The sequence below is a fragment of the Mytilus galloprovincialis genome, chromosome 13 (assembly GCF_965363235.1).
Source record: "Mytilus galloprovincialis chromosome 13, xbMytGall1.hap1.1, whole genome shotgun sequence".
NCBI lineage: Eukaryota > Metazoa > Mollusca > Bivalvia > Mytilida > Mytilidae > Mytilus > Mytilus galloprovincialis.
The window spans coordinates 27,307,957-27,333,651 of NC_134850.1; the positions used below are offsets into that span (position 1 = coordinate 27,307,957).

At 33.0% G+C, this 25,695-nt stretch overlaps 2 protein-coding genes and 4 non-coding genes across 6 annotated transcripts; 5 read left to right on the forward strand and 1 right to left on the reverse strand.

The window, feature by feature from the left end:
* Positions 1–4,239: 4,239 nt before the first annotated feature.
* Positions 4,240–12,793, forward strand: LOC143057455 (uncharacterized). The gene is made up of 6 exons (XM_076230764.1): positions 4,240–4,307; positions 5,161–5,244; positions 7,347–8,738; positions 9,454–9,652; positions 10,617–10,824; positions 12,775–12,793. Exons 1-6 carry the CDS (start codon positions 4,290–4,292, stop codon positions 12,791–12,793), a joined length of 1,920 nt encoding a protein of 639 aa, XP_076086879.1. The 5' UTR covers positions 4,240–4,289.
* Positions 12,794–17,473: 4,680 nt separating this feature from the next.
* LOC143057966 (U11 spliceosomal RNA) lies at positions 17,474–17,617 on the forward strand. The gene has a single exon (XR_012972890.1). It is a non-coding gene; the product is annotated as a U11 spliceosomal RNA (small nuclear RNA).
* A 414-nt stretch (positions 17,618–18,031) lies between these two features.
* LOC143057963 (U11 spliceosomal RNA) lies at positions 18,032–18,158 on the forward strand. The gene has a single exon (XR_012972887.1). It is a non-coding gene; the product is annotated as a U11 spliceosomal RNA (small nuclear RNA).
* A 1,218-nt stretch (positions 18,159–19,376) lies between these two features.
* Positions 19,377–21,653, reverse strand: LOC143056377 (uncharacterized). The gene has a single exon (XM_076229469.1). The coding sequence runs from the start codon at positions 21,639–21,641 to the stop codon at positions 19,713–19,715; it is 1,929 nt and encodes a 642-aa protein (XP_076085584.1). The 5' UTR covers positions 21,642–21,653; the 3' UTR covers positions 19,377–19,712.
* A 1,206-nt stretch (positions 21,654–22,859) lies between these two features.
* Positions 22,860–22,995, forward strand: LOC143057965 (U11 spliceosomal RNA). Its single transcript, XR_012972889.1, has one exon. It is a non-coding gene; the product is annotated as a U11 spliceosomal RNA (small nuclear RNA).
* A 324-nt stretch (positions 22,996–23,319) lies between these two features.
* On the forward strand, positions 23,320–23,446 carry LOC143057961 (U11 spliceosomal RNA). The gene has a single exon (XR_012972886.1). It is a non-coding gene; the product is annotated as a U11 spliceosomal RNA (small nuclear RNA).
* The last annotated feature ends 2,249 nt before the right edge of the window (positions 23,447–25,695 follow it).

Sequence of the window (25,695 nt, forward strand, 5' to 3'; positions counted from 1 at the left end):
GATGTGGTATGATTGCCAATGAGACAACTCACCACAAGAGACCATATGACACAGAAATTAACAACTATAGGTCACCATACAGCTTTCAACAGTGAGCAAAGCCCATACCGCATAGTCAGCTATAAAAGGCCTCAAAATGAGAATCCAATACAATTCAACCAAGAAAACTAACGGCCTAATCTATGTACAAAAAATGAACGTAAAACAAATATATAACACACAAACAAACGACAACCACTAAATTACAGGCTCCTGACTTGGGACTGGCACATACATACAGAATGTGTAAGGTTAAACTTGTTAGAGGAATTGCAACCTTCCCCCTAACGTGGGACAGCGGTGTAACAGTATATATTTATCACTGACCACACTCGTAAATAAACCAGAAAGGGAAAACATTAAACACTGATTAGTTTTTTGTTTGTTTCACATGTATATTATTAACTATAACTGTGGTTGTGGGATTAGGAACTGTATGCAAGTAGAATTTTCAACAGAAATACCTAGACCTTTCATGTTTTACCCATGATGTGTGTTGGCTTCAAGCTTTTACATCATGAATGCACTTCAAATGAGACAACCATTTTGAACTTTTTAGTTTCTTTGCTAGTGATAGTTTAAGGGACTACTTATGCATCAATTGTAGATGAATGATAGTTCTTCAGTGATTTCAACATGTTAAGGTGTCCAAAACTTGTAGAAGAGTCACAGGCTTAAAAATTTGCCTTATACTTTCTTACATGTTAGCACTGATTTATTTTTTATTATTTTTATTATTATGTGCCAGTCTGCCTAAGGATCAGGCAATATCGTATTTTATGTAAACATGCATTGTTAAAAAACATCAACTCCTATACTTTTTTAGAAACCTTACATGACATAAATATTAAAAAAATGAAGCATAAGTTATGTTTTGTTATTGTGGTTTATTTCCTGGTACCATGAAGTTGAGACTTATTCCTTATATACCTAAGTAAATTTATCACTTTTGAAAATTAATTTATAGCTATTACCAGATCTGTGTGATTATATCATTATGATTAATAAAACATATTATTACTTGTAATTCTGTCTTTCATCTTCTTTCAGTGGGTTTTTTTGTTTTTCTGATATTATTGATAGCAGAAAAATTTCCATATTTTAGCATGTTTTAATAGAGTTATCTCCCCTTTCGGAACTCTTTATGTTACTAATCATAACAAATGGACGTCACAGTTGACTAACATGACTGGCAGAAGATGTAATTTTTCTATTTTCTGTAACACAGAGTGTGGTTTTTCGCCATATTTTCAAGAAGATCAAACTGATATATCTATTGCAAATTGTAGTAAAAATATTGAAAACCATCTGGCTTCAGTTGGGCTGAAGTCAGATGATATTCCTACAGAGGGACATTTGATATGCTTCAGGGTAGGGATTTTCTCTGCCTTGAAGTCATATGCTGTTTGCCCATTGCATCGTTATGCATTAGGCATTTGTTGGAGAAAAAAGGCAGGCTGTTCACACCCTCAACACTCAGGAAAGGCTAAACCAGATAGAGCAGTGACCCTTGACATGAGCAGAGCCATTTCCATGTATGATGGAAAATTGGTTCCTGTTGGATCAGGTAATGAACAACAAATATTTTAGCACATTATTTTTAAAAATATAAACAGGTTTTGTCACAGGTATTGAGGTCATACATCAATCATAAATCTTTTAAAAAAAAGGGGGGGGGGGGTATGAAAAGGGAACATTTCAAACTTGTCCCAAAAAAAACAACACAAAACTAAACAAACTATTGAAAATATTCTTAATAAGAATTCTTGCCGTTATATTTTGTGATGAACACTATCAGAGGTGAAAAAGGTGGCATGTGTAATGAATATTTAAAACTTTTTCGAACAGAACATTGATTTAAACAGTAAATATTTGTTTTCAAGGGGGGTTCCAACCCCCTGGCTACGGGTATGACATTTGTATAAATTTTATACATGCTTGTACATATTTTAGGCAGCAAGTGTTCATTGTATGTTTCTAATTCAATTTTAATAAGAAGTATAAGGAGCAATAAAAAAGAAAGAATAATGCATCAAAATATTAGATACATTATATTATGTACAATGTATATCAGTGCGAGATTCTACAAATCAAAACACACTAGATATTTTTATATGATCAAAGTAGTCTGTTGCTGTCGTCAACAATGCACAAGGCCATGTACACACAACATGGACAATTAAACAACCATGTGGTTTTTGAATATGCATGTACATTGTACATGTATCTTGGAAAATACATTTATGTCTACAATATTGAGTTTCTATTGAGAAAAAAAAACGTAAATCTCTATATAGGTAATATTCTTATATAATTTCATACTGCAATCAGCCATTTATTATACAAATACATTGTATCAGGTATAAGTTCATAAGTTGTTTACATGTAAAAATAAATTATCCAATATCCCCACTTCATGATGTTGAGCAAGCTGTATAGTAGGTTATTATTTGGCATGCAAGTACATTTATATTTTGGTCCACCTTTCATGCCTTTCATTCAGTTATGTGATTTTCTTTATAAGATCAGTTACAACTACATGTTCTTACAAATGTCAACAACTAAATTTTCAAACATGTATACAATGTATCATATGCTGATGTAAATTACTGGATAAACAGAATATAAATTTTATTTGTACTTCGGAGTTCCATGACTTCAGTCTAAGACTCTTGCTAATGTACAAAAAAAAGGCTTGGAGAGGCTAAAGCATAATGAAGTCAATTTAATATCTTCCAACAATACATGTACATGTATTATATACATATAAATACTGCATTAATATAGAGACAAATAGTAAACTACAAGGCCTTCATCAATGAGCACACATTAGAATATGTCATTGTGCACTTACTTTATTTTTATAGAATGATATATATTTATTGAACACGTAACATAATTATATGATGATGAATATCATGATAGTAAATTATTGATTTTTGTAGGTTCATGTATTCATTTATATATGTCCTTCAGCCTTATTTTACAAAATGTTTTATACATGTACTGTATGTTGTATGTTCAACTCGTTAAATAAGTTTTTCTTTTTTTATGCAGGAATTTGCCGTAAATGTAGAACTGTCGTCTATGAACAAATTTCAAACTTACATGAAGAAGATATTGATTGTGATGCTTCAGAGCCAGAGGTTTGTAAAAAAAAATAGTTTTTAATATTATGAAAAAAAATATTTGTCAACTTTAAAAGGCATGATAATGACAAGAACGTGTTCAATTATTATAAATAATATCACTGCTTTGTAAAGAAGGGACATGCTGATCCCAACTTTTTATGTGCAAAAGAAACAAGAAGATATTATATGTTATTATACTTCACGTTAAAATGCCATATTTTGATTGACTAAGACGGGAGTGTCAATTTACTCTATCACATGGCTGAGCAGGTGACAATTTTTTTGAATGTTACCCTCTCGTCTACATTGTAGACCAATCAGAAATCGATAATTCAAAGAACAATGAATTGAATTTACATCAAGGAATTAAATACAATGCTTAAGTTCTACATTTTGGCTGAGATTTTATTATCGACTGTTAAAATAAATAAAATCTTGCTTGACTTTTGTTGTTTTTTTCTAATGCCCGTAACGTTTTTATACCCGTGACGTCATAGAAAATACTTTTATAATGAAAGTAATCTGTAAAAGCCAATAATGATAGGACATTCAGTATAATGAATTAAATAACACATAGCTGAGAGGGTGATAGAGCAGATTGGAACCCCTCGAAAAGGCATTGTCAACCTTAGGTTCGCCGCGGTCGACAATGTTTTCTCGGGGTACCAATCTGCTCTAACACCCTCTCAGCTATGTGTTATTTATATAATAGCCAATGACACAACCAATACACCAGAGACAAAAAATTGAAAATGACATAGAAAATCCACACAGTAACACTCCCTCTTTTCTTTTATAAGCCTTTAATGAGGCATGCTTACCAGAGCAAACACTAATCTCCAAGGTTTTAATTTAATCCAAATTTTAGTGAAAACTAGGAGAATGAATAACAAGCAAATCTAAATAGAAAAAAAATTATTCTTACCTTCATGGTCGAAAATATACAAAGATTGTAATGAGCAGAGCTACACAGGGATGTTATTTTTGTTTTTATTTTGCTTAAAAAATCTTAAAACTATCACTGATATAAATAACCATTTAGTCTATGACTTGATTTTTCAACAGTGTATGCATGAAAACAAAGAAAAAACAAATGGAGGTTCAGAGAACCAAGCTAGCATGAGTAATAGTTGCAGGGTAAGTGTTTCAATTGTTTCCATAGAATTAAGTTTTAAAAAAATCATGAACAGGAAAACATGATATAAGAATATGAGGTGACATACAATTATCTACACCAAAATGTAGTAATTGTAAATGTAATGTCTTTAAAAAAGTTGAAATGTAAGCATTGTGGTAGTTGTAAAACAGTTTGTTACAAAAACATGCACCTCTGTTTATTATGTGTGATTCAGCAAATGTTCATTCCACATTTCTGTGAATTTCTGGTATTTCCTGATTATCAGACAATGATTCAAATTGATATCTTAGCACTCAAAAATAATCTTTGAAAATGTCAATTATGTTCATAGATATAGGAAGATGTGGTGTGAGTGCCAATGAGACAACTCTCCATCCAAATAACAATTTATAAAAGTAAACCATTTTAGGTCAATTTACAGCCTTCAACACAGAACCTTGGCTCACAGCAAACAACAAGCTATAAAGGGCCCTGAAATTACTAATGCAAAACCATACAAAACAGAAAACCAAGGGTTTAATCTATATAAAAAACGAGAAACACGTATACATTACATAAAAAACTGACACCTACTGTACATCAGATTCCTGACTTAGGACAGGTGCAAACATACATGTACCGGAAGCATATTATGCTATAAGCTGATCCATTTTGCCTTGTCAAAATACTGAGTAGCAAATGCAAGCACTGTATTTTGTATGATTCTATATTGTTCATCTCAATTAACATCTTGTATGAAAACTTTAGGGGATTTTTCACAGGTACTTGTTTACCTGTGGGTATTTTGTTTATTGAATAAATATAAAATATGCTTGTTAACCATTCAAACTTATCTACATCTATATTTTATAGGTTGACAGTGGTATTGGGAATGATGAGTATTTTCTGAGAGACAGGTCATCTGAGTCCTACAAGACCATAACAATTGATAGTCAGGTAATTCATGTTTTCTAAATTATCAAAATTATACATGTACATATAACTGTGAAAATTTTGTAAAGGGCATACAACATATTCATAAACATGTATGTTCATGCAGTCTGAAGGGAAAATGAAGATATTGCCATATAGTAATTATTCCCAAGAAAGACATCATTATACCAAATAATATTCATGTTTTATCCAACACTGTAGAAAGGGGAGGGACATAGTGTTACCCAATACCTATTGGTATCTTTCTGTACTTATGTTTGCCTGAACCAAATTAATTAACGCATAACGCATAATACCTCAAAACACAATGAGAAAGATGAGGTATGATCATTCGAATGGTATTAACATGTTAATGTTCCATGAGGTACAAAATTGTATGTAGATATAGGAAGATGTGGTATAAGTGCCAGTGAGACAAATCTCCATTCAAGTTACTATTTATAAGAGTAAATCATTATTGATATATTATCATTACGGAGCCTTGGCTCACACAAACAGCAAGCTATAAAGGTCCCATGGGGTACGTGTTAATGTTCCATATGGCCCAAAATAAAATATTGTTTGTTTCCCCAATCCCGACCAACCCTGCAAAAATGGTCCTACTCATGAAATTTTATTGGCAAAACTAAGTCAAATATTATTTTATTCATTTCTGATTTTCGGGCTTGCTGGATCATCTGATAATATTCAGGCTTTTCGGAAAAATAAAATTATTTACCTACCTACCTACCCACACCTGGCTTGGCAGGGTCGGGATTGGGGAAACAAACAATATATTGATTTAGGCCTATGGTAAAAAATGGTCAAGGTACAAAATGGCCAGGGTACGAGATGTTTATGGTGCAAAATTACTGTAACTCATGTGGTTCTTTGATGTGGTCCAAAAGGTCCCAAATTAAACTAAGTTTGATTTTTGTAACAAAATGAAGGTCAAATTTAATAATGACGATTTTGACTTTTACTGTTCAGGAGTTATGGTTCTTGAAAGATTGAAAAATGGCATTTTCAGTCGTGTCCGTGCATTTACGCATGAACTGTTTAACCAAAGCTTTTCAAATTTTAATATGTTGTTACTGATGACAAAATAGAGGTCAAGTTCAATAATGACGATTTTGACTTTTACTGTTCAGGAGTTATGGTTCTTGAAAGAGTGAAAAATGGCTTTTCTAGTCGTGTCCGTACATTTACTCATGAACTGTTCAACCAAAGCTTTTCAAATTTTATTATGCTGTTACTGATGACAAAATGGAGGTCAAGTTTAATCATGACGATTTTGACTTTTACTGTTCAGGAGTTATGGTTCTTGAAAGATTGAAAAATGGCATTTCCAGTTGTGTCCGTGCATTTACACATGAACTCTTCAACCAAAGCTTCCCAAATTTTAATATGTTGTTTCTAATGACAAAATGGAGCTCAAGTTTAATAATGACAATTTTGACTTTTGCTGTTCAGGAGTTATGGTTCTTGAAAGATTTAAAAATGGCTTTTCCAGTAGTGTCCGTGCATTTACTCATGAACCATTCAACCTAAGCTTTTCAAATTTTAATATGTTGGTACTGATGACTAAATGGAGGTCAAATTTGATATTGATGATTTTCACTTTCACCATTCATCAGTTATGGTTCTTGTGATATTGGCAGGATACAAATAAATGTTAATAAATCCGGTTTGCTGTCGTTGTGACAGCCTCTTGTTGATTATGGGCCCAGTTTTCAAGTTGGTCCAAATCTACGCCAGAAACCTTATCTGTGTCAACTATTTAATCCAAATCCAAATTCAGAATTGTATCAAGCTTGAATGTTGTGTCCATACAGAAAATTACGTAATCAAATCTGCCGTAGACTTGGAGAAAACAAAAAACTGCCATAAATTTGATTTATTTGAAGATGTACCGTCACACTTGCCATAGATTAGTAATCTGCAATAGATTTAGAACCGGCCATATATTTGGAAACCTCCATAGATTTTAGTCACACATATATAATAGTGGCAATGTTGTATATTTCAACATTGTGCCATTTAAGGCTTTTTATTAGGCTACTGTTTTGCATAAAAATTTACCCAATGTAAAATTATGTTGTCTACATACATGAACCTATTTTCAGGAATCATCACAAGGAACAAATTTGTCCCAGACATCTAACTGGAGTAATGAGGGAATGCCTGTAGATTTGAGTACATGCAATAACGTCCTGTCATCTCTATCTAAAGGGGAGATCAGCCCACTAAAATACCAACTCCAATCATCCATAGAGACGGTTAGTAAAACAACACAGCTGTATGTTGAAAGAAAGGCAGATGAGGCAATAAGTGCTGTTTTGAATGCTATTGCACCAGGTCAGAGTAGCATATTGCTAGCTCGTATCTTCAAACAAAAAGCAGACAATAATCAAGGCTCATCTGATAACTACTACGATGAAATGTTTAATTCCCTGATCAAATTGTACAATGAGGCAGATAACAATATTGTCAAGGAACAATTATTGTCAATTATGGCATCCAAAACAACAAAAGAACAACTTTTAAACAGAATTCCAGGACTAACCAAGTATAGAGTTGACAAAGTAAGGATGATGAATTTTCAGTCAATTTATGACCAACATGATCAACCTCCTGTGAAAAGATCAAGAATGGACCCTGTGAAACTTGAACATGCCTTGTCTTTCTTTTTTAACCCAGCTTTCCATCAAATTGTTTCCTATGGCACAAGAGATATAAAATTAGAATCAGGTGAAGTTATAACAGTACCAGAAGTAGTAAGAACAGCTTGTCATTCAACCTTGATTGATATGTATAACTCTTACAGTGAAGAAAATGAGTTTACTCCTTTGAGCCGTGCAACCTTATACAATATTCTTAATGTATGTTCTGCATCAAAGCGCCGAAATCTACATGGTCTTGATAACATAACAGCTGATGGACATAGTGGTTTTGAGTTAATAGAAAAACTTATTAAAGGTATTGAAAATGAAGATATCATATCCCGGGAAAAGAAAAATGAACTTATCCAACAACTGAAATCGGGCAAGGAATATTTGAAAGGGGACTATAAATTACACATATCTCCCAACTCAGAATGTGCTGACCACTGTATTAAATGGGGCCTTAGTGACCCCAAAGTGCCAAATTATCAGTCAAAGTGTGACCATGACCATTCAATCAAATGTGACAGATGTGACAATATATCGTCCGTTTTAATTAAGGTATCAAACTTGCCATTTGGTTCTGATGACAAAACTGAGTTGAAACTTGCACTTGATCAAATAGAAAACTGGAAATGCCATATAATGAGAACTGTCAACCAAGACCTTGCCAGAACTGACATGTTTGATAATATGAGTGAATGTCAAGCAGTGATGGTTATTGATTGGGCAATGAAATTCCTCCCTTGCTCACACAGGGAAAAACAGTCAGATTGGTTTGGCCAAAAGGGATTATCATGGCATGTTGCAGTGTGCATCTATAAGGAGAAGAAGGATGATCAAGTTAATTTGAAGGTAATTTTAATCAGATTTTGCAATGTACTGAACATTTTTTTTATGGCCCCGTTTAAATTGATGGTGCCATATATAGTTTTACCCTTATCCAACACTCTGCAATAAACCTTCAAATTTAAGCTTAGTTCCTCAGCTGATTTTTTTCTATAATTTAGAATTTCGAGACTTTTGAAATTTGTTGAAATAACTGCTTAAAAATTCTGCTTGCATTGCTTTTCAAAATATTATTTTTGTAAATTGTAAGCATCTATTTTTTTTTTTCAAACCTGTTTTTATGTAAAAATGTATGTGTGACAATTTCTGGCTTGAAACGTACATATTACAAATGATTATAAAACTTTAGTTCAACACTTTCCATTCATAAATATCCACATCTACTCCTAGACCAGTGATGTTTAAGATTTCTACCATTCTATATAGCAAAATATTGAGCACTGAAATTTTACTCAAAGGAGAAAGGAAGGCTACTTCACACTTAGTGCATGCAACTTTCAACATCTATTTAAAGAATTAAATTAAAAATTGTAAGAATGACAATAATAAAGTAATTACTGTAAACCAACTTATTTTTGCGGATACTTTATTTCGTGTTTTACCCTTTCTTGACCGCCTTATTTTTCTACTCGCGAAAGTCGTGAAAATAAATTGCTCGCGAAAATAAGTTGGTTTACAGTATTCATATTTCATATTTTTTAATGAAGTCTTTTTCTTTCAGCACCAAACATTTGTTCATATTTTGGAAAGTGCAAGCAAGCAAGATTGGATTGCTGTAGCAGCTTTCATCAGACATACACTGAGTGAAATTAGTGTTCAGATGGGACATCTCAAAGAAGTGTTTCTGAGGTCTGACAATGCTGGTTGTTACCACTGTGGCAATTTATGGATAGCTTTAAATTGCATTTCCCAACAAACAGGTAATGATTAAAAATGCATTCAACCTAGTAATAAAAAAATATGACATGACTGCCAATGAGATATTTATCCCTCAACGACAAATATAAAAAAGAAGATGTGGTATAATTGCCAATGAGACAACTACCCACAAAAAGACCAAAATGACACAAACATTAACAACTATAGGTCACCATACGGCCTGCAACAATGAGCAAAGCCCATACCGCATATAGTCAGCTATAAAAGGCCCCAATTAGACAATGTAAAACAATTCAAACAAGAAAACTAACGGCCTTATTTATGTAATAAAATGACCGAACAACAAAGATAAATATTCATATGGTTACTGGTCACCATATGAGCTTTAACAATATTCATAACTATAAAAATTTAAAGAAAGCGCATCAAAAACTAGAAATGAAATTATTCATAAAAGAAATCTGACACCTAGAATGATTGTAAGTTGTACATGTCTAGCGGGCAGATGTCATCTGACCTTGACCTCATTTTCATGGTTCAGTGGTCAAAGTAAAGTTTTTGAGTTTTGGTCTTTTTATCTAATATTATTTGCCAAAGGTCAACTATATTTGGTGAATGGAAGTATTTTATGATCTATATGTCAGTCTCGCAGGTTTTATTTGACCATGACCTCAATTTCACGGTTCATTGCACAGTGTTATGCTTTTGTGTCTTGATCTTTTTGTCTTAAACATAAGTAATAGGTCATGTATATTTGTTGTATGGAAGCATTGTTAGCTGAACATGTCTGTCTGGCATGGTTAATATGACCTTGACCTCATTTTAAGGGTGCATTGGTCTTTGTCAGCTATCTTGGTTAATGTTAAGCTTATGTAACAGTTGTAATAAAGCTTAAAACTTAGGACTATCAACATAATATCAATGATTAGTAAAGAAGGCGTGACATTTCAGTGTGTGCACTCTTGTTATTTTTTCAGAAATTTCAAATATGTCTTTGTATTGCAGGTATCAAAATAAAAGGATATGACTACAGTGAGGCACAATCAGGAAAATCCTACTGTGATGCTAAAATTGCACATCTTCGACAGAAGATTAGAATGTATGTAGCAAATGGCAACAATGTTACAACAGCAGAGGAAATGAAGCAGGCTATAGATGAAGGATTAGGAGTTGCAGGATGTCAAGTGGCTGTAGTTGATGTGAATGCAGATCAGTCAGAGTTGCAAAAAGTGAAACACAAGTGGAGCGGTATAAACTCAATAACCAACCTGGAAGTGCATGAACATTCAATTACCCAATATAAAGCCTACAACATAGGCAATGGTAAATTAGTAGACAATGTCAACTCCTTATGCTCAACAGATTTATCCCAGGCATTGCCAAATCTTACTATAATTCAACCTTTCACAACACCAAAAGCCCATACTGGCAATATTTCAAAGCCAAAAGAAAACTCCGTCCAATCATCAGAATTAGCAAGCAGAATTTTTGTATGCACAGAGACAGGATGCATTTGTTCTTTCAAATCTTTTTCTGATTTTCAAAGACACAGAGACTTTGAAAAACATGTATACAAACTTGAAAAGATGTCAACGTACGATCACATCAGAATAAAATGGGCTGAGCAATGCAACCAAGAGAATATTGCCCTTTCTCTTAGCAGGACTTCAGTTTCTGGCAGTTCGACAAACTCTCCCATTCATCAAGGTTGGGCACTGAAGAAGGATAAAAAAGTGGTGCGATTTTCTAATGCAGTGAAGAACTATCTAGAAAATATTTTTGTTGAAGGAGATAGAACAGGTAAAAAAGCAAATCCGAATGTTGTTGCTAAAAAGATGAAGACTGCCAGGAATGAAGATGGTGAAAGACTATTTGCTCTAGAACAGTGTTTACAGCCAAGTCAGATAATGTCTTATTTCTCAAGATTGGCTTTATTAACCAGAACAGGAAAGAAGGTTGGCCGAACTGTAAGAATTGCTGATGCTTATGTTGATGATGACAATTTAGTTGACATTTTAAATGATATTGAGATGAACCATGTCAGAGAGCAAATTAGTTAAATTGTATTTAATTTTACCTTCATTTGCATATGTATGACAGATTTTGCATTTTGTTTAGTTCATTATGAGGCAAATATTCTGAACTTGTTATAATTTGTGCTATTACTAAATACTAACATGACAACATCATAATCATATATATACAGAATACTGCATGTCAAGGAATCTTGAGAACTAAGCACCCAACATGAGGGTTTTAAATTTTTTAATTTATTCTTATTTCGTCTAGTTCTATTTTATATCAATATAAATATATATAAATAAACCCTTGCATGTTGCAGAACAAATATGTCAAACGTATATTTGATGTCACTTTTAACATGTTAAAAAAGGTCATTTAAGACTAGATTTTTGTCTTCTTTTCAAAATGAATTTGATCAAGCATTGGTTGCTAAGGAATAACTTTTGTTGTTGTTAAATTGATATCATATCCCCCTCTTTGGTTGTTTAAAGAGAAAAAAATGGTTGTAATGAAATTTTTAGAACATGACAGTGTCAGATACTACTATAATAGTTAATGTAGGTCTCAGAACAATAATTATCTGGTATAAGAAGTAAGGTAACACCAAAAATGAAAAATTTTGAAAATATCTTCCTTTATTTGTTAATACATGTATGCATACAACTGTTTGTCAGTTATAAGTATGGGGGTGTTGAGGACCCATCACAATATTTTTAATGGTTTTTCTTAGATTTTGGTTAAAAATAGGTCTTCAGTTTAAAAAATACATGTTGATGGTATTTTTTTTATTATCTTTTTTTATTTTAATTATTTATTTCGTAACTAGGGGAGTTTATGTTTTTGTTGATGAAATGAGGATATCATTTTATTTACTTCTTTATATAGAATTTATTGATATCTGACCACTAAATTGTCACTTTTTGCACCAGAGAAAACAAATTTATAAAAAAAAATCATCAAATTTTGTTTGTTCATTTTGGTTGTTAAGCACATATTTTGGTTGCTATGTAATACTTTCTGGACCAAAAAATGTAACAATTGACAACACTTGAATGTGACTAGCTGAAATAAATCCTATTTAGTCCATGTATATGCATTTAGACTAAAATATTGAATACATTTGTTACAATTTATTTTTTAGCCTTGTTGCTATAGGGTAAACTTTGTTGCTATGGTTACTCAATATTTGGAAAAAACCCACCGAGCTTTTATAAAATAATGAAAGTATGAATACTACTTCATCCATATTTAGTGACACCATGTGTGTGCTGTTCTGGTAATAGAAAATATTTAAACTTGATTTCTGGTCATTTTTGGCTTTTTTGGACATAACGGTCCATGAAGACCCTTCTGTACCTCAAAAATTCTAGAATGAAATAGAATTCCATCAAAACAGCTATTCTTCAAGAATATTTCATAGTTGAAAAAGTTGCTGTACAATGGAGAAGTACTACACTTTATCTGAACATTAGTTTTCATGACACTAAAAAAGTGAAAAACTTTGAGTTTTATGCTAATTTCAACAACTCGTTGCTTTGTAAAAATCATATGGCTCTGTTTCCATAGCAACCATATGTTATTAGTCCGAAAAGTATTTTTTTCTTCAAAACTTGTATTTGAGATGATTTGTGCAAGTTTTTATCAAAATCTGAGACTATCATGTTTTGGTCACTGCCTGATCCTTAGGCAGACTGGCACTTATTTATCAAAAATGTAATTTCCATGTTTTCATACAACTGCAAAATTTTTTGGAGGTATGTATAATGCTATGATGTCGTCGTCTGAACCCACATTATAGTTATAGTTAAAGCGAATGGATCTCTATAAAATTTTACAAGAAGGTCCAATACCACAAAAGGAAGGTCGGGATAGATTTTTTGAGGGTTATGGTTCCAACAGTTTAGGAATTAGGGGGAACAAAACAATCATTTTTTGTAATTTCCAGACAATAACTTGTGTGTAAGTGTATGGATCTCTCTGACATTCACCAAAAGGTTCCATCTGGTGTCTGCCGTCATATCAGACTGCGCTCAGCGAAACATTTTCTTCGCCATGTTCAGTGAACAACTGCAACTTAAACACATGGTGAAAGCCGTGACTTATGGTCCCAGAAATTGGCAACTAGATGAATGTCGTTATTACATGTGGACCTCAAGATTGCATTGAAAAATGTATGAATCAAATTCTACACATTTCAAGATTACTGCAGTGTTACAGTTAAAGTACTAGTATTCTCTGATTTGAAAATTGGATTGATAGATATATTTTATTTCCGATAGAGAACCTTAAAAGGCTAAATCGGTACAGTGATTTAATAGTACATGTATATTAAACATTGTTGGAAAAACATGGAATATAATAGGAGATAGTTACTACTTAGTAATATAACCATATAAACCACTGACAATGTTCAATGTTCAATGACCATGCACAAGAAGCAGCATCACACCTATTATGAAATAAGCTTTTATGAGTTGTCTCGTTGTCTCATGTACTGGCTGATGCATATTAACATGATTAACAAACATATATTATCAATTAAGTGTTTCAAAAATTATTATTAATGCTCTAAGGGAGCTAACATTTGATTGTTATGGGGGGGGGGGGGGGGGGTCTAGGATGAAATATGAAAAAATAGGCAGGACAGGAGTTCTGAGTAAAAAAAAAAGGCAGGATGAGACACTGCAAAAAAAAAGGCAGGATAACAATTTATGAAAAAAAGTCAAGACAAACTAATAAAAAAAAGGCAGGACGGAATAGAGTGAAAAGTCAAAAGGCAGGACAGAGATTACAACTAAAAAAAAATGCAGGACAAAATTTATCATCCTAGCCCCCCCCCCCCCCCCCCCCCCCCCCCCCTAAAAATCAAATGGTAGCTCCCTTATATAAATACAGAGACATATAATTATTGTATTATATATCTCCGATAAATAAAAGGACTCTGCAGCAGCAAGTTATTTCGTGTTCAATATAAATCAGGGGCGAATCCAGCCATTTTGAAATGGGGGGGGGGAGCTAAATCTGGAACGAACTGCCAAATAAGATGAGGGAAGAAATGCCATTGGGTCAGTTTAAAAGTTTGGTTGGTAATTGGGAGTGCAGTTCTTGTCAGTGTTCCTCCTGTCGATCTCAGTGAGCTGTAGATCAGTTTGTTTATTTATTTATCTTGTATACTCTAGCTTTTAAATTTTGAGGCATAATATTTTATTTTGTGTTCTAAATGCTTGAATTACTTTTAGTGCTTTATAATAGCTATTGCATGAATGTTAGTTTATCTGCATTTTATGTTTGCTTCATGATATGCTTTAATTGTGCTTATTAATTGCTGTGCTTGATAACATTATTTATTTTGCATGATATTGATGTGCTTTATGTTTTATGTATTGTGCTTGTCATATATGTATATCGGATAAAGCTCTACAGAGCTTATGTTGTATTGGTATATGTATAACCGACTTTAAATACATCTTTTAGGCTTTATGCTTTATGCTGTCCCAACCATATGACCTCATTCAAAAGCATTTATAATCGTAAAAAAAAAAGAAGGCTTCCAAACCCAGGACACACCCCTCGATCCGTCACTGGAAATATGTTTGATTTGTTAACCTGTCAAGAAAGCAAAATAAACCAATTGCTTCTTGCTTCTGCAAATCAATCAATCCGGTTGCAGCACAACCAGACGACAAGCCACCTCAAATATAAGTACTAATATTTGTCTCAATGCTTAATCAATGATATGTATAATAAGATTTTTTGTTTAAAACAGCACTGAATCTGTTTTCCTGTCGTTTCCCGAAGACTTTTGGACGATCAATAATAAAATGGGGACCTATGCCCTTTATCCTGAGTTGGGACCTACCTTTTTGAAATGGCTGGATCCGCTCCTGATTCTTCATGTTCCCGCCACTTCCTCCCTTTTACTCCAGGTTCCCGCCCCTCCTATCAGTAGTTCTGGATACCTTCAAGCTATGCATGCAACTATTTTACCATCAAATAGTTTAGGGGACGACCAATTGATATTCTGGGGGTGGGGGGGAAGGAGGATTTGTTTTTGATCGGTTATTTATTTTTGTAAACTAAGAGGACAGATTATTCATTTTCAGCACTATTGAAGCAAGATTTTTCATTTTCATTAAAGCAAGGGACTGATTATTCATTTTCACAACTTATTTGTTTATTATAAATAATGCATGTATAGTCAAGTCATTATGTACCATTTTTTTAAGGGTTCTGGAGCCACTGAAGGCCCAAGAAGCTATATAGAACAAATGATGCAAAATCATGCTTTCTGAGTGTTCCAAAGACCCTTTAATAATCTGAAAATGCAAGTTTTGTATTAATAATTTTTTGACAATATTTGCAAAATCATGCTTTCTGAGTGTTCCAAAGACCCTTTAATAATCTGAAAATGCAAGTTTTGTATTAATAATTTTTTGACAATATTTTGGTCTCAAAGCAAAATGTATAAATTCAGTGTAAGACTTAAGTTTCTAGGGACAACATCAAAAAACCAATGTGCATGATAAAGTAAAAATGGAATTCACATAGTTAAGTCTGTGGCTGCTGGTTTTTTTAAACTCGTGATCAAGTTCATAACAAAATTACTAGATTACAAAAGGAATGCAACACTAACAGAATACAGAAGCGCAATCAATGAACAAAAGACAAATAAATAAGAAATTTTGATCCTGAAAAATCAGGGCTACGTCTGAGCGAAAACAGAATTTGCTTCTTTCAAGACACTCGCTGTGAACACAATTTGATATGGAGACAAGCGTTTAGTTTTGAAATTTCCTACATGAAGCATTTAAAATATGTTAAAATAAAAGTGAAGTAAGGTTTCCTGAGACAAGATACCTCAAATTAAATAAAACCAATTTTCAGACATATCAAGTATATTTAAATAATATTTATACTTTTATTATTAAAAACATTTGGGACGTGTTTCGCGATTTTTTTTGGGGAAAAGATGATTTACGAAGAATCTGGTGCCATCTCATACTTTCGATTAGACCTGATGAGTTATTTATTTTCAATACATTGCCAGTCAGGTAATTTATTTTCAAACTACCACAGAACAAACCATTTATTTTTGTGATTATCATGGCTGAGATATCTATTTTCAAAATCCTCCTGCCCCCCACTCCCCCCCCCCCCCCCCCCAGAATATCAAATGGTCGTCCCCTTACTGACAGTTTCAATTCCTACATAATTCCTTGACTTTTCATATTTAAAAACTTATCTATATCAGAGACATATAATTGTATTATATGTCTCTGTTTATATTAGACGATTTTTTTTTTAAATTTGCCTTTAAAAAGATATTCAGGTCAGGTTTAGGAATTTAATCAGATTTTAGACCATGTAGATCACAGGCACTCGTCTCAGAATTTTTTTTCTATACACCTTTATATAACGGTATTTAGGGGAAAAAAATTCTGAGACGAGTGCCTGTGTGCTAGATATATGGTATAAGTCCAAGTCGTTTCCCGCCATTTAAAAAAAAGATCTAATACCTCAAAAAGCCAGGAGTTGAAATCCATAACCTATCAATATCTTTAGCTGAAGGTTCCACTAAAATCAAAATATAGGACACTTCATAAACGTTTAAACTTTGCCTGTATATTTCAAACTATAACGAATAAAGTCCTAAACAATGGGAACATATGTTCATTTAAACCTTCTTAGCATATAACAGGCTATTATTTAAACTTAGAATTATTTTTAATTATGGAATTTGCTAAATTTTCTGTGCTTAGGTCAGTCAGCGGGCCCCCCTCCTTAGGAAAAGTTCTGGATCCGCTACTGAATGCTGTCTGACACATGTAACGAATGCAGTCTAAAAGGCCTTTATCGTATTTGGTACTACTCAGGGTCCTCAGGGTCTCACGGCTCTGGACGGAAACACAAATTCAATCAGGAGATTTCGAAGGCATAATTTCTTTACTTGGTGGCAGTTGGTATTCATTAGGTCCGGCACCCCTTCAAATCAAATATATCACCAAAACCCGAGAATCTATACACTAGTCTCAGCTTAAACATACTAAAATCCATCTTCGCTAGCCAAGGGTTACGATCCACTCCCGCTCTCTTGAAGAGTGGATCGTAACCCTTGGCTAGCGAAGATGACTTAAATCATGTTACAGAAAAATATTTCTGAGTGATGTCCCTTTAAAATCCAATGATGACACAATTTAATATTTTTTAGTGCACAAAGTGTTAAATCTGGTATTATATCAAATAATATTCATAGAATAAAATATTTAACTTAATAAGAAAATCGTATGTTGATATAATTGTATTTTTAGTAGAAAACGTGTAATTAGAATTTCAGTTACAAACCTTCAATTCACTAGCTTGTCTGTGACCTTTTATATAGAATTTATTATGACATTCATAAAAAGGGCCTTTACCATGTGTGGTACTCAGAATCTAACGATTTTGGGCGGAATCACTATCAGGAGATTTCGGAGGCATAATTTCTTCACTCGGTGGCAGTTGGTACTCAATAGGTCCGGCGCCCCATCATATCAATTATAAAATAGAAACCGGCATATGAATACGTTTGGGTTATTAGTGGACAAATAACGAAAATTAAGATTTCTCATGCATTGATTGAAACAACATCACCAGTGTATCACTCTTACGGATAGTGAAGCTGTTTCTTAAAAATCCTCATTATACCGACGGAAATAAAGCTAAAAACCTTCTCAAATGCATAATTTCATGATTTGCCATTCAACAAAAAATAAAATTTTATGATTTAAACATTTGTTTTAGTATTAAACCAATAATACATATATGGTTGGTGTATGCTGGGACTATTATACTAACAGTGAGTATTACTAATAGAATAGACCATAGGCACTCGTCTCAGAAAACAATTTTCCTATATACCTTGTTATATAAAGGTATATAGGAAAACATATTCTGAGACGAGTGCCTGTGGAATAGACCTAGGTGTATGCAAGAAAATAAAAAAAAGTTGTGGAGTAGTATATGTTGAAATTAGGGAAACAAAGGCCCGCTAAGTTTTCAATGAAATTTGAAATAGGTTAATGTATTAATATGGTAATTGTGTTTCAAGCTACATAGCCATTAGATTTATGCTACTGAAAATTTTCATGTTTTGTACTATTAGACTATAAAATAGTTGTAGTAGTTCTATATTATGAGGTGCTCTTTTTATCAGATCATTTAATATCACATTCAGATATATTGATCATGGTCTTGCGATTAATAATCCAAAATTTTCTGATTGGGTTCAATTAATATATTCTAGAAATTAAAAGCAACAGACATGGCCCCTCTGTCTCATTTTTAGACTTATACATCGAATTTGACATAAATAGCCATCTCAGTACCAGAATCCATGACAAGCGAGACGGTTTTGATTTTAAAAATTTTAATTTTCCCCACCTTAGTTCAAATATATCGACTTCACTTGCATATTGGATTACATTTCCCAATTTATCTGGTATTCAAGAGCTTGCATCTGCTACCCAGACTTTGTAATACGTATCCAGTATCTGCTCTAAAAGTTCATGAACCAGGGTTATGTCAAGAAACGTTTTCTAAAAAAAAAAGTTCTCTTTTCTCATTCGTAACAATGTAAAGTAGAAATAAACACAAAACACTGATTATATGACAAAGCTACAAAACAAAAATACGATTAATGTGAGATTGACATTACAATCAACATCAGTAGGTCAAAGTAACACTAAATAATTCTTTTTTCCCCAACATACTTACCATGATAATTATTTCTTATTGTATCTTGTATATAAAAAGTGTTAGTTCAATTTTAGAGTGTACAGTCAATAATCTAGGTTAGTAACACATTTCATTTTCATTTATAGTCATTTTAAATTTACATCTTTTGGATACGAAGTAGTTAACAAATCTATTTTGTTCTACTTTAACTCTTTCTTACTTGTAGATAGGGCACAGAAACACTAACATCGTAATAACATTAAGTTGCGAACACGCATATATCTACTTTCTTCATCTGAATAAACGATTTGTATTGTACATGGAAACAGTTATTCTGCAAAAGTTATCCCTGAGCTCTTGTAAATACTAATCTATACACCTATTTAGTATTGCTAGTCGTTTAAATGAGGGATTCTCGAACTGTTCAGAATAAATTTCTGTTGATTTTACAAAAGCTTCTCTCGCTGCTTCCGTATCTCCTATAATTTGAAAAGCTACACCAAGACAGTCATAGGCTATAGCTCTCATACCAATATCCGACATAAAATAATCCTCTTCTATTGTAAGACGAAGGTCTCCTAGAGATTCCTGAAAATTTCTGATATTGTGCAGATGAAAATGACACAAGAATGTTAGGAAATGGAGATAGGTAACTGGTGGTATTACGATGTGATGACTAAAATCGTTATCATATATTTTTAGTTCGTCTGGAATAGAATTAGTGTCCTCAAAAAAATATATTGGATTTAACAATAGAAATCGTAGCGTGCGAATAATTTTTAACTTTCTAAATATTTTGTAACGCAAAAGGTTTCGATGTACGTCGGTTATATTTGTACGAAAGCGCAATTTTTCTGTGGTACATTTTGTGAGTGAATATGACAGAACACAAAGTGCTTTGTGGTATTGTTTGTGTTTGTAGAATAATGTCGCCAACGTCAACCAGCCTGACACAGCAACGTGGTGGGTACTCTGTAGAATATAACAGATACATGTTTTATATTGTTTATAATTGTATTTGTTACTATATCGATTGGAAAGCTGTATTGTGTGTGCAGTGTTCAAGGAAAGTTGAGTCATATTGTGTAAATGGATGGTTTTTATTTTTTTGGATTTACTTAAAAGTAATGATTTTAGACATCGTTCATATTCCGTGACGGTTGTTCTTGCTACTGGAGCCATTGTTCTTGACTTAATCATTTTTTCAATATTATATGCAAACATGTCTGTATTGCACTGATCTCTTGTAAAATACGGTAAGCTAGATATTTGTTCCGAACTAAAGATACATTGCCATCCATAATCATATAACTCATTCAATTTTTGTAACAATTTTGTTCTGCTTTGTCCAATAATTTTATATTCAAAAAGGTTGTTTTCTGGAATGAAGTAATGTGGACAAACGGAGTATTCCACACAATATACAAGTCTTTTCAAAGACCTCATAAAGCAATGCATCAAATTATCTGGTTTCCACACCGATGTCGGTAATTCTTCAGATAGCCAGAATAAGATAGTTTTAATGAAGTATGAACAAAGTAAGTCTTTACATCCGGGAGATGCGCATATAACATCTTTCAGAAGAATTTTCATTAGAGCATAGCACAACAACTGTGTGTGACTAAATGTGCATATCAGAAATTTTTCACCTAAAGAGAAGGATATACGCCATTTTAATTCCTCATTGAGATCCCCCTCTTGGCCAATTGGCACAAACATGACTCCATGGGCAACAACTCTTTGTTTTACTTCACTAGTTGGCCATGAATTATTTGATCTTGTAACCCATTTTAAAGCTGTACACATCCATGATTTTGAATGTAAACAATATGCAAAGTCATAGTAGCCTCTTTTATCGGAAGCGCAAGGTCCGTGAACACTACACAACATTTTAGAAAGGATACGCATTTTAAACAATACACTTGATAGATATAAATGTCCTTCAAATTCTCGACACAGCAACCGCTCACTTTTCGTATTTCCATTTAATAGACGTAGATATGCAAAGCCAGGTTTAATGTCGTTAGTTTCTACTAAATAATATGTTTTATCAGAATGATAATCTTGATGTTTCATTTGTTCAATAACTTCTTTACCAGGGTCTGTAAGCATAATATCAAGGTCACTGCCTTTCAGCTCAAGTCCTTCGCCAAAACTACCACTGGTGATACGCGTTTTACAGAGTGTGTTGCTAGTTATACGGTCTGTTAATGCATTTATCAATCTGATCAGTCTAACGTAATCCTCTGATCCAACAATATTGTGACATAGGTGATTGTACAGGCAAATTGACATATTTGATGTGGATTTCCCTGGTAAAAAGAGGAGGTATAAAGTATGCAATGCGTAAATGCTGTAAGAACGTATTCAATATAACTATAGAGATTGAATTCTGGTAAAACATAAACAAATCAAGATGAAATATTTACCAAAAAATTACCAGAAAAGGGATATCAGTATGGAATTAAGATAACCCTTACCATTTATTTAAAGGAAAAATAAATGATACCAGATTGAAGCTTCAATACGGTTATTAAATCAGTGTTTCTAAGTTTTCATGAAAAGACCATATATCTTGACTGGAAAACTAAATGCGCGAAAATTATGCTCCTATTCGATCAAGCCTAACCTCGTTTGTTATCTTTTATAACTTTCTAGTTTTCTGTTACTTGAATAATGGATTGCGAGGACATTTATATTTGATGTTTGTTTGTTTAAAGACATTACTAGTAGTTCCTTACCCAAGGCACCATTTTGCTTTATATTTCATTCTGTGAAGATCTTTGTTTAATATAAAAGCAGTGGACGGAACATTGTAGACTTAAATAACATTCATGAAGTAATCTCTTTGTTGTTTATCTTGTGTTTATTGCTAATCATGTTTTTCTTTTTAGATGTAGCTGATCATTGTTGTAATAAAAAGGATCTATTCATCTTTGATAGTTTTCAAGATAAAAGGCAAAAAAAAAACACCCGCAAACCCTGGTTAAAAAACGTCAGTTAAGAGCAAAAATTTAATTAGAAGTCACTAGACTAGATAAAATTATTATAAATGTTCTTATATAAATACAGAGCCATATATTGTATTATATATCTCTGAAAAATATAAGGACTCTGCAGCAGCAAGTTATTTGGTGTTCATCATTGGATATACATCAGGGGCGAATCCAGCCATTCTGAAATGGGGGGGGGGGGGGGCAAATCGGGAACGAACGGCAAAGTAAGATGAGGGAAAAAATGCCATTTGGTCAGTTTAAAAGTTTGGTTGGTAATTGGGAGTTCTTGTCAGTGTTCCTCCTGCAGATCTCAATTGGAACATATGTTCATTTAAAACTTCTTAGCATATACACACTTTGTAAATTGTAAATAAACTTGAAATTATATGTTGTGGCCAACCGCCGAGTGAACACAAAATTTTCTAAAAGATTTGAGGGCCTGAGAGACGACTTGATTTGTTTAAAATTGGTATGAACGAATGCTGTCTGACACATGTAACGAATGCAGTCCAAAGATCTAAAGTGCCTTTATCGTGTTTGGTACTCAGGGTCCTCAGGGCCTCACGGCTCTGGACGGAAACACAATCAGGAGATTTCGGAGGCATAATTTCTTTACTTGGTGGCAGTTGGTATTCATTAGGTCCGGCGCCCCTTCAAATCAAACATATCACTAAAACCTGAGACTACTATACATTAGTCTCGGCTAAAACATACTTATGTTACAGAAAAATATTTTTGAGTGATGTCCCTTTAAAATCCACTGATGACACAATTTAATTTTTTTTAGTGCACAAAGTGTTAAATCTTGTATTATATCAGATAACATTCATAGAATAAAATATTTAACTTAATAAGAAAATCGTATGTTGCTATTATTGTATTTTTAGGAGAAAACTTGTAATTAGAATTTCAGTTACAAACCATAAATTCACTAGCTTGTCTGTGACCTCTTGTATAGAATAAAACATAACATCAACAAAAAGGGCCTTTACCATGTGTGGTACTCAGAATCTAACGATTTTGGGCGGAATCACTATCAGGAGATTTCGGAGGCATAATTTCTTTACTCGGTGGCAGTTGGTACTCAATAGGTCCGGCGCCCCATCATAACAAATATAAATTAGAAACCGGCATATAAATACGTTTGGGTTATTAGTGGACAAATAACGAAAATTATGATTTCTCATGCATTGATTGAAACAACATCATCAGTGTATCAATCTTACGGATATTGAAGCTGTTTCTAAAAAATCCTGATTATACCGACGGAAATAAAGCTTTTAAAAACCTTCTCAAATGCATAATTTCATGATTTGCCTTTCAAAAAAAAAAAAATTTATGATTTTAAACATTTGTTTTAGTATTAAACCAATAATACATATATGGTGGGTGTATACTGGGACTATTATACTAACAGTGAGTATTACTAATATAATAGACCACAAGCACTCGTCTCAGAAAACAAATTTCCTATATACCTTGTTATATAAAGGTATATAAGAAAACAATATTGTGAGACGAGTGCCTGTGGAATAAACCTAGGGGTATGCAAGGAAAATAAAAAAGTTGTGGAGTAGTATCTGTTGAAATTAGGGAAACAAAGGCCCACTAAGTTTTCAATGAAATTTGAAATAGGTTAATGTATTTTAATATGGTAATTGTGTTTTATGCTATATAGCCATTAGATTTATGCTACTGAAAATTTTCATGCTTTGTACTGTTAGACTATAAAATAGTTGTATTAGTTCTATATTATGAGGTGCTCTTTTTATCAGATCATTTAATATCACATTCAGATATCTTGATCATGGTCTTGCGATTAATAATCAAAAATTTTCTCTTTTTTAAACTGATACCTCGAATTTGACATAAATAGCCATCTCAGTACCAGAATCCATGACAAACGAGACGATTTTGATTTTTTTAAAATTTTCCCCACCTCAGTAGCAATATATCGACATCACTTGCATATTGGATTACATTTCCAAATTTATCTGGTATTCAAGAGCTTGCATCTGCTACCCAGACTTTGTAAAACGTATCCAGTATCTGCGCTATAAGTTCATGAACCAGGGTTATGTCAAGAAACGTTTTCTAAAAAAAAGTTCATCGGAAGAAACCAAGACCTTGCTGATATATATTCCGTATCAACTTTACATATGATACACGATGGCCGTGAAGTATAGATTCTACGTCCAGTAACTGACGTTATTTATAGCCTTCATTACGTGTTATAGTGTTCCTTTATTTATTATGCTGTGGGAAAAAAATGATCTTCAGTGCTGTACAACTTTGTACTTTTTTTCGCTTTCGCTCTTTTATATCTGGGCGTCACTGGTGAGTCTTGTGTGGACGAGGCGCGTTTTTGGCGTATTAAATTTTAAACCTGATGCTTTTTGTTATTCATTAATCATGTGTTTCTTTGTCTAATACGTTTTCCTGTTTATTTGTATTGTAGTCCTGTAATATTATGTTGTCATTTCTATGTTATAATTAACATTGCCATTAAAGTGCGAGGTTTGGCATGCCACAAAACCAGGTTCAACCCACCATTTTTTCCTTTAAAAATTTCTGTACCAAGTCAGGAATATGACCATTGTTATATTATAGTTCCTTTCTGTGTGTGTTACAATTTAACGGTGCGTCGTTTGTTTTCTCTTATTTTTGAGTGTAAATTGACATTGCGATAAGACGTGTCACGGTACTTGTCTATCCCAAATTCATGTATTTAGTTTTGATGTTATATTTGTTATTCTCGTGGGATTTTGTCTGATGCTTGGTCCGTTTCTGTGTGTGTTAGTTACATTGTAGTGTTGTGTCCTCTTATATTTATGCGTTTCCCTCAGTTTTAGTTTGTTACCCCGATTTTGTTTTTTGTCCATGGATTTATGAGTTTGAACAGCGGTATACTACTGTTGCCTTTATGTATATTTTTGCCTTTCGTTCTTTCTGATGTTCTTTGTTCATATGTCTTTTTTGTTTTTTGTTTTAATACCCTAATCCACAATGTTGACGGCTGTGTCCCTTTTTTTTTTTGTGCTTGTTCGTTTTTCCAAACTGAAGAATTATTTATTATGCTGTGAAAAAAAAGTATATTCTTGCCTTTCGTTCTTTCTGATGTTCTTTGTTCATATGTCTTTTTTTTATAATACCCTAATCTACAATGTTGACGGCTGTGTCCCTATTTTTTTTTTAATTTTCTTCTTAGTCAGATATTTTTTTCGAGCAATGCGTGAACATTTGTTTTTAATTTTTCGACGCCATAAATCTTTTTTTTTCAATTTCTAACACTACAAGGAATGTGGAAAATCTGAATTCTTTGTTAGGTTATCTACTTGACCAGAATATTTTTT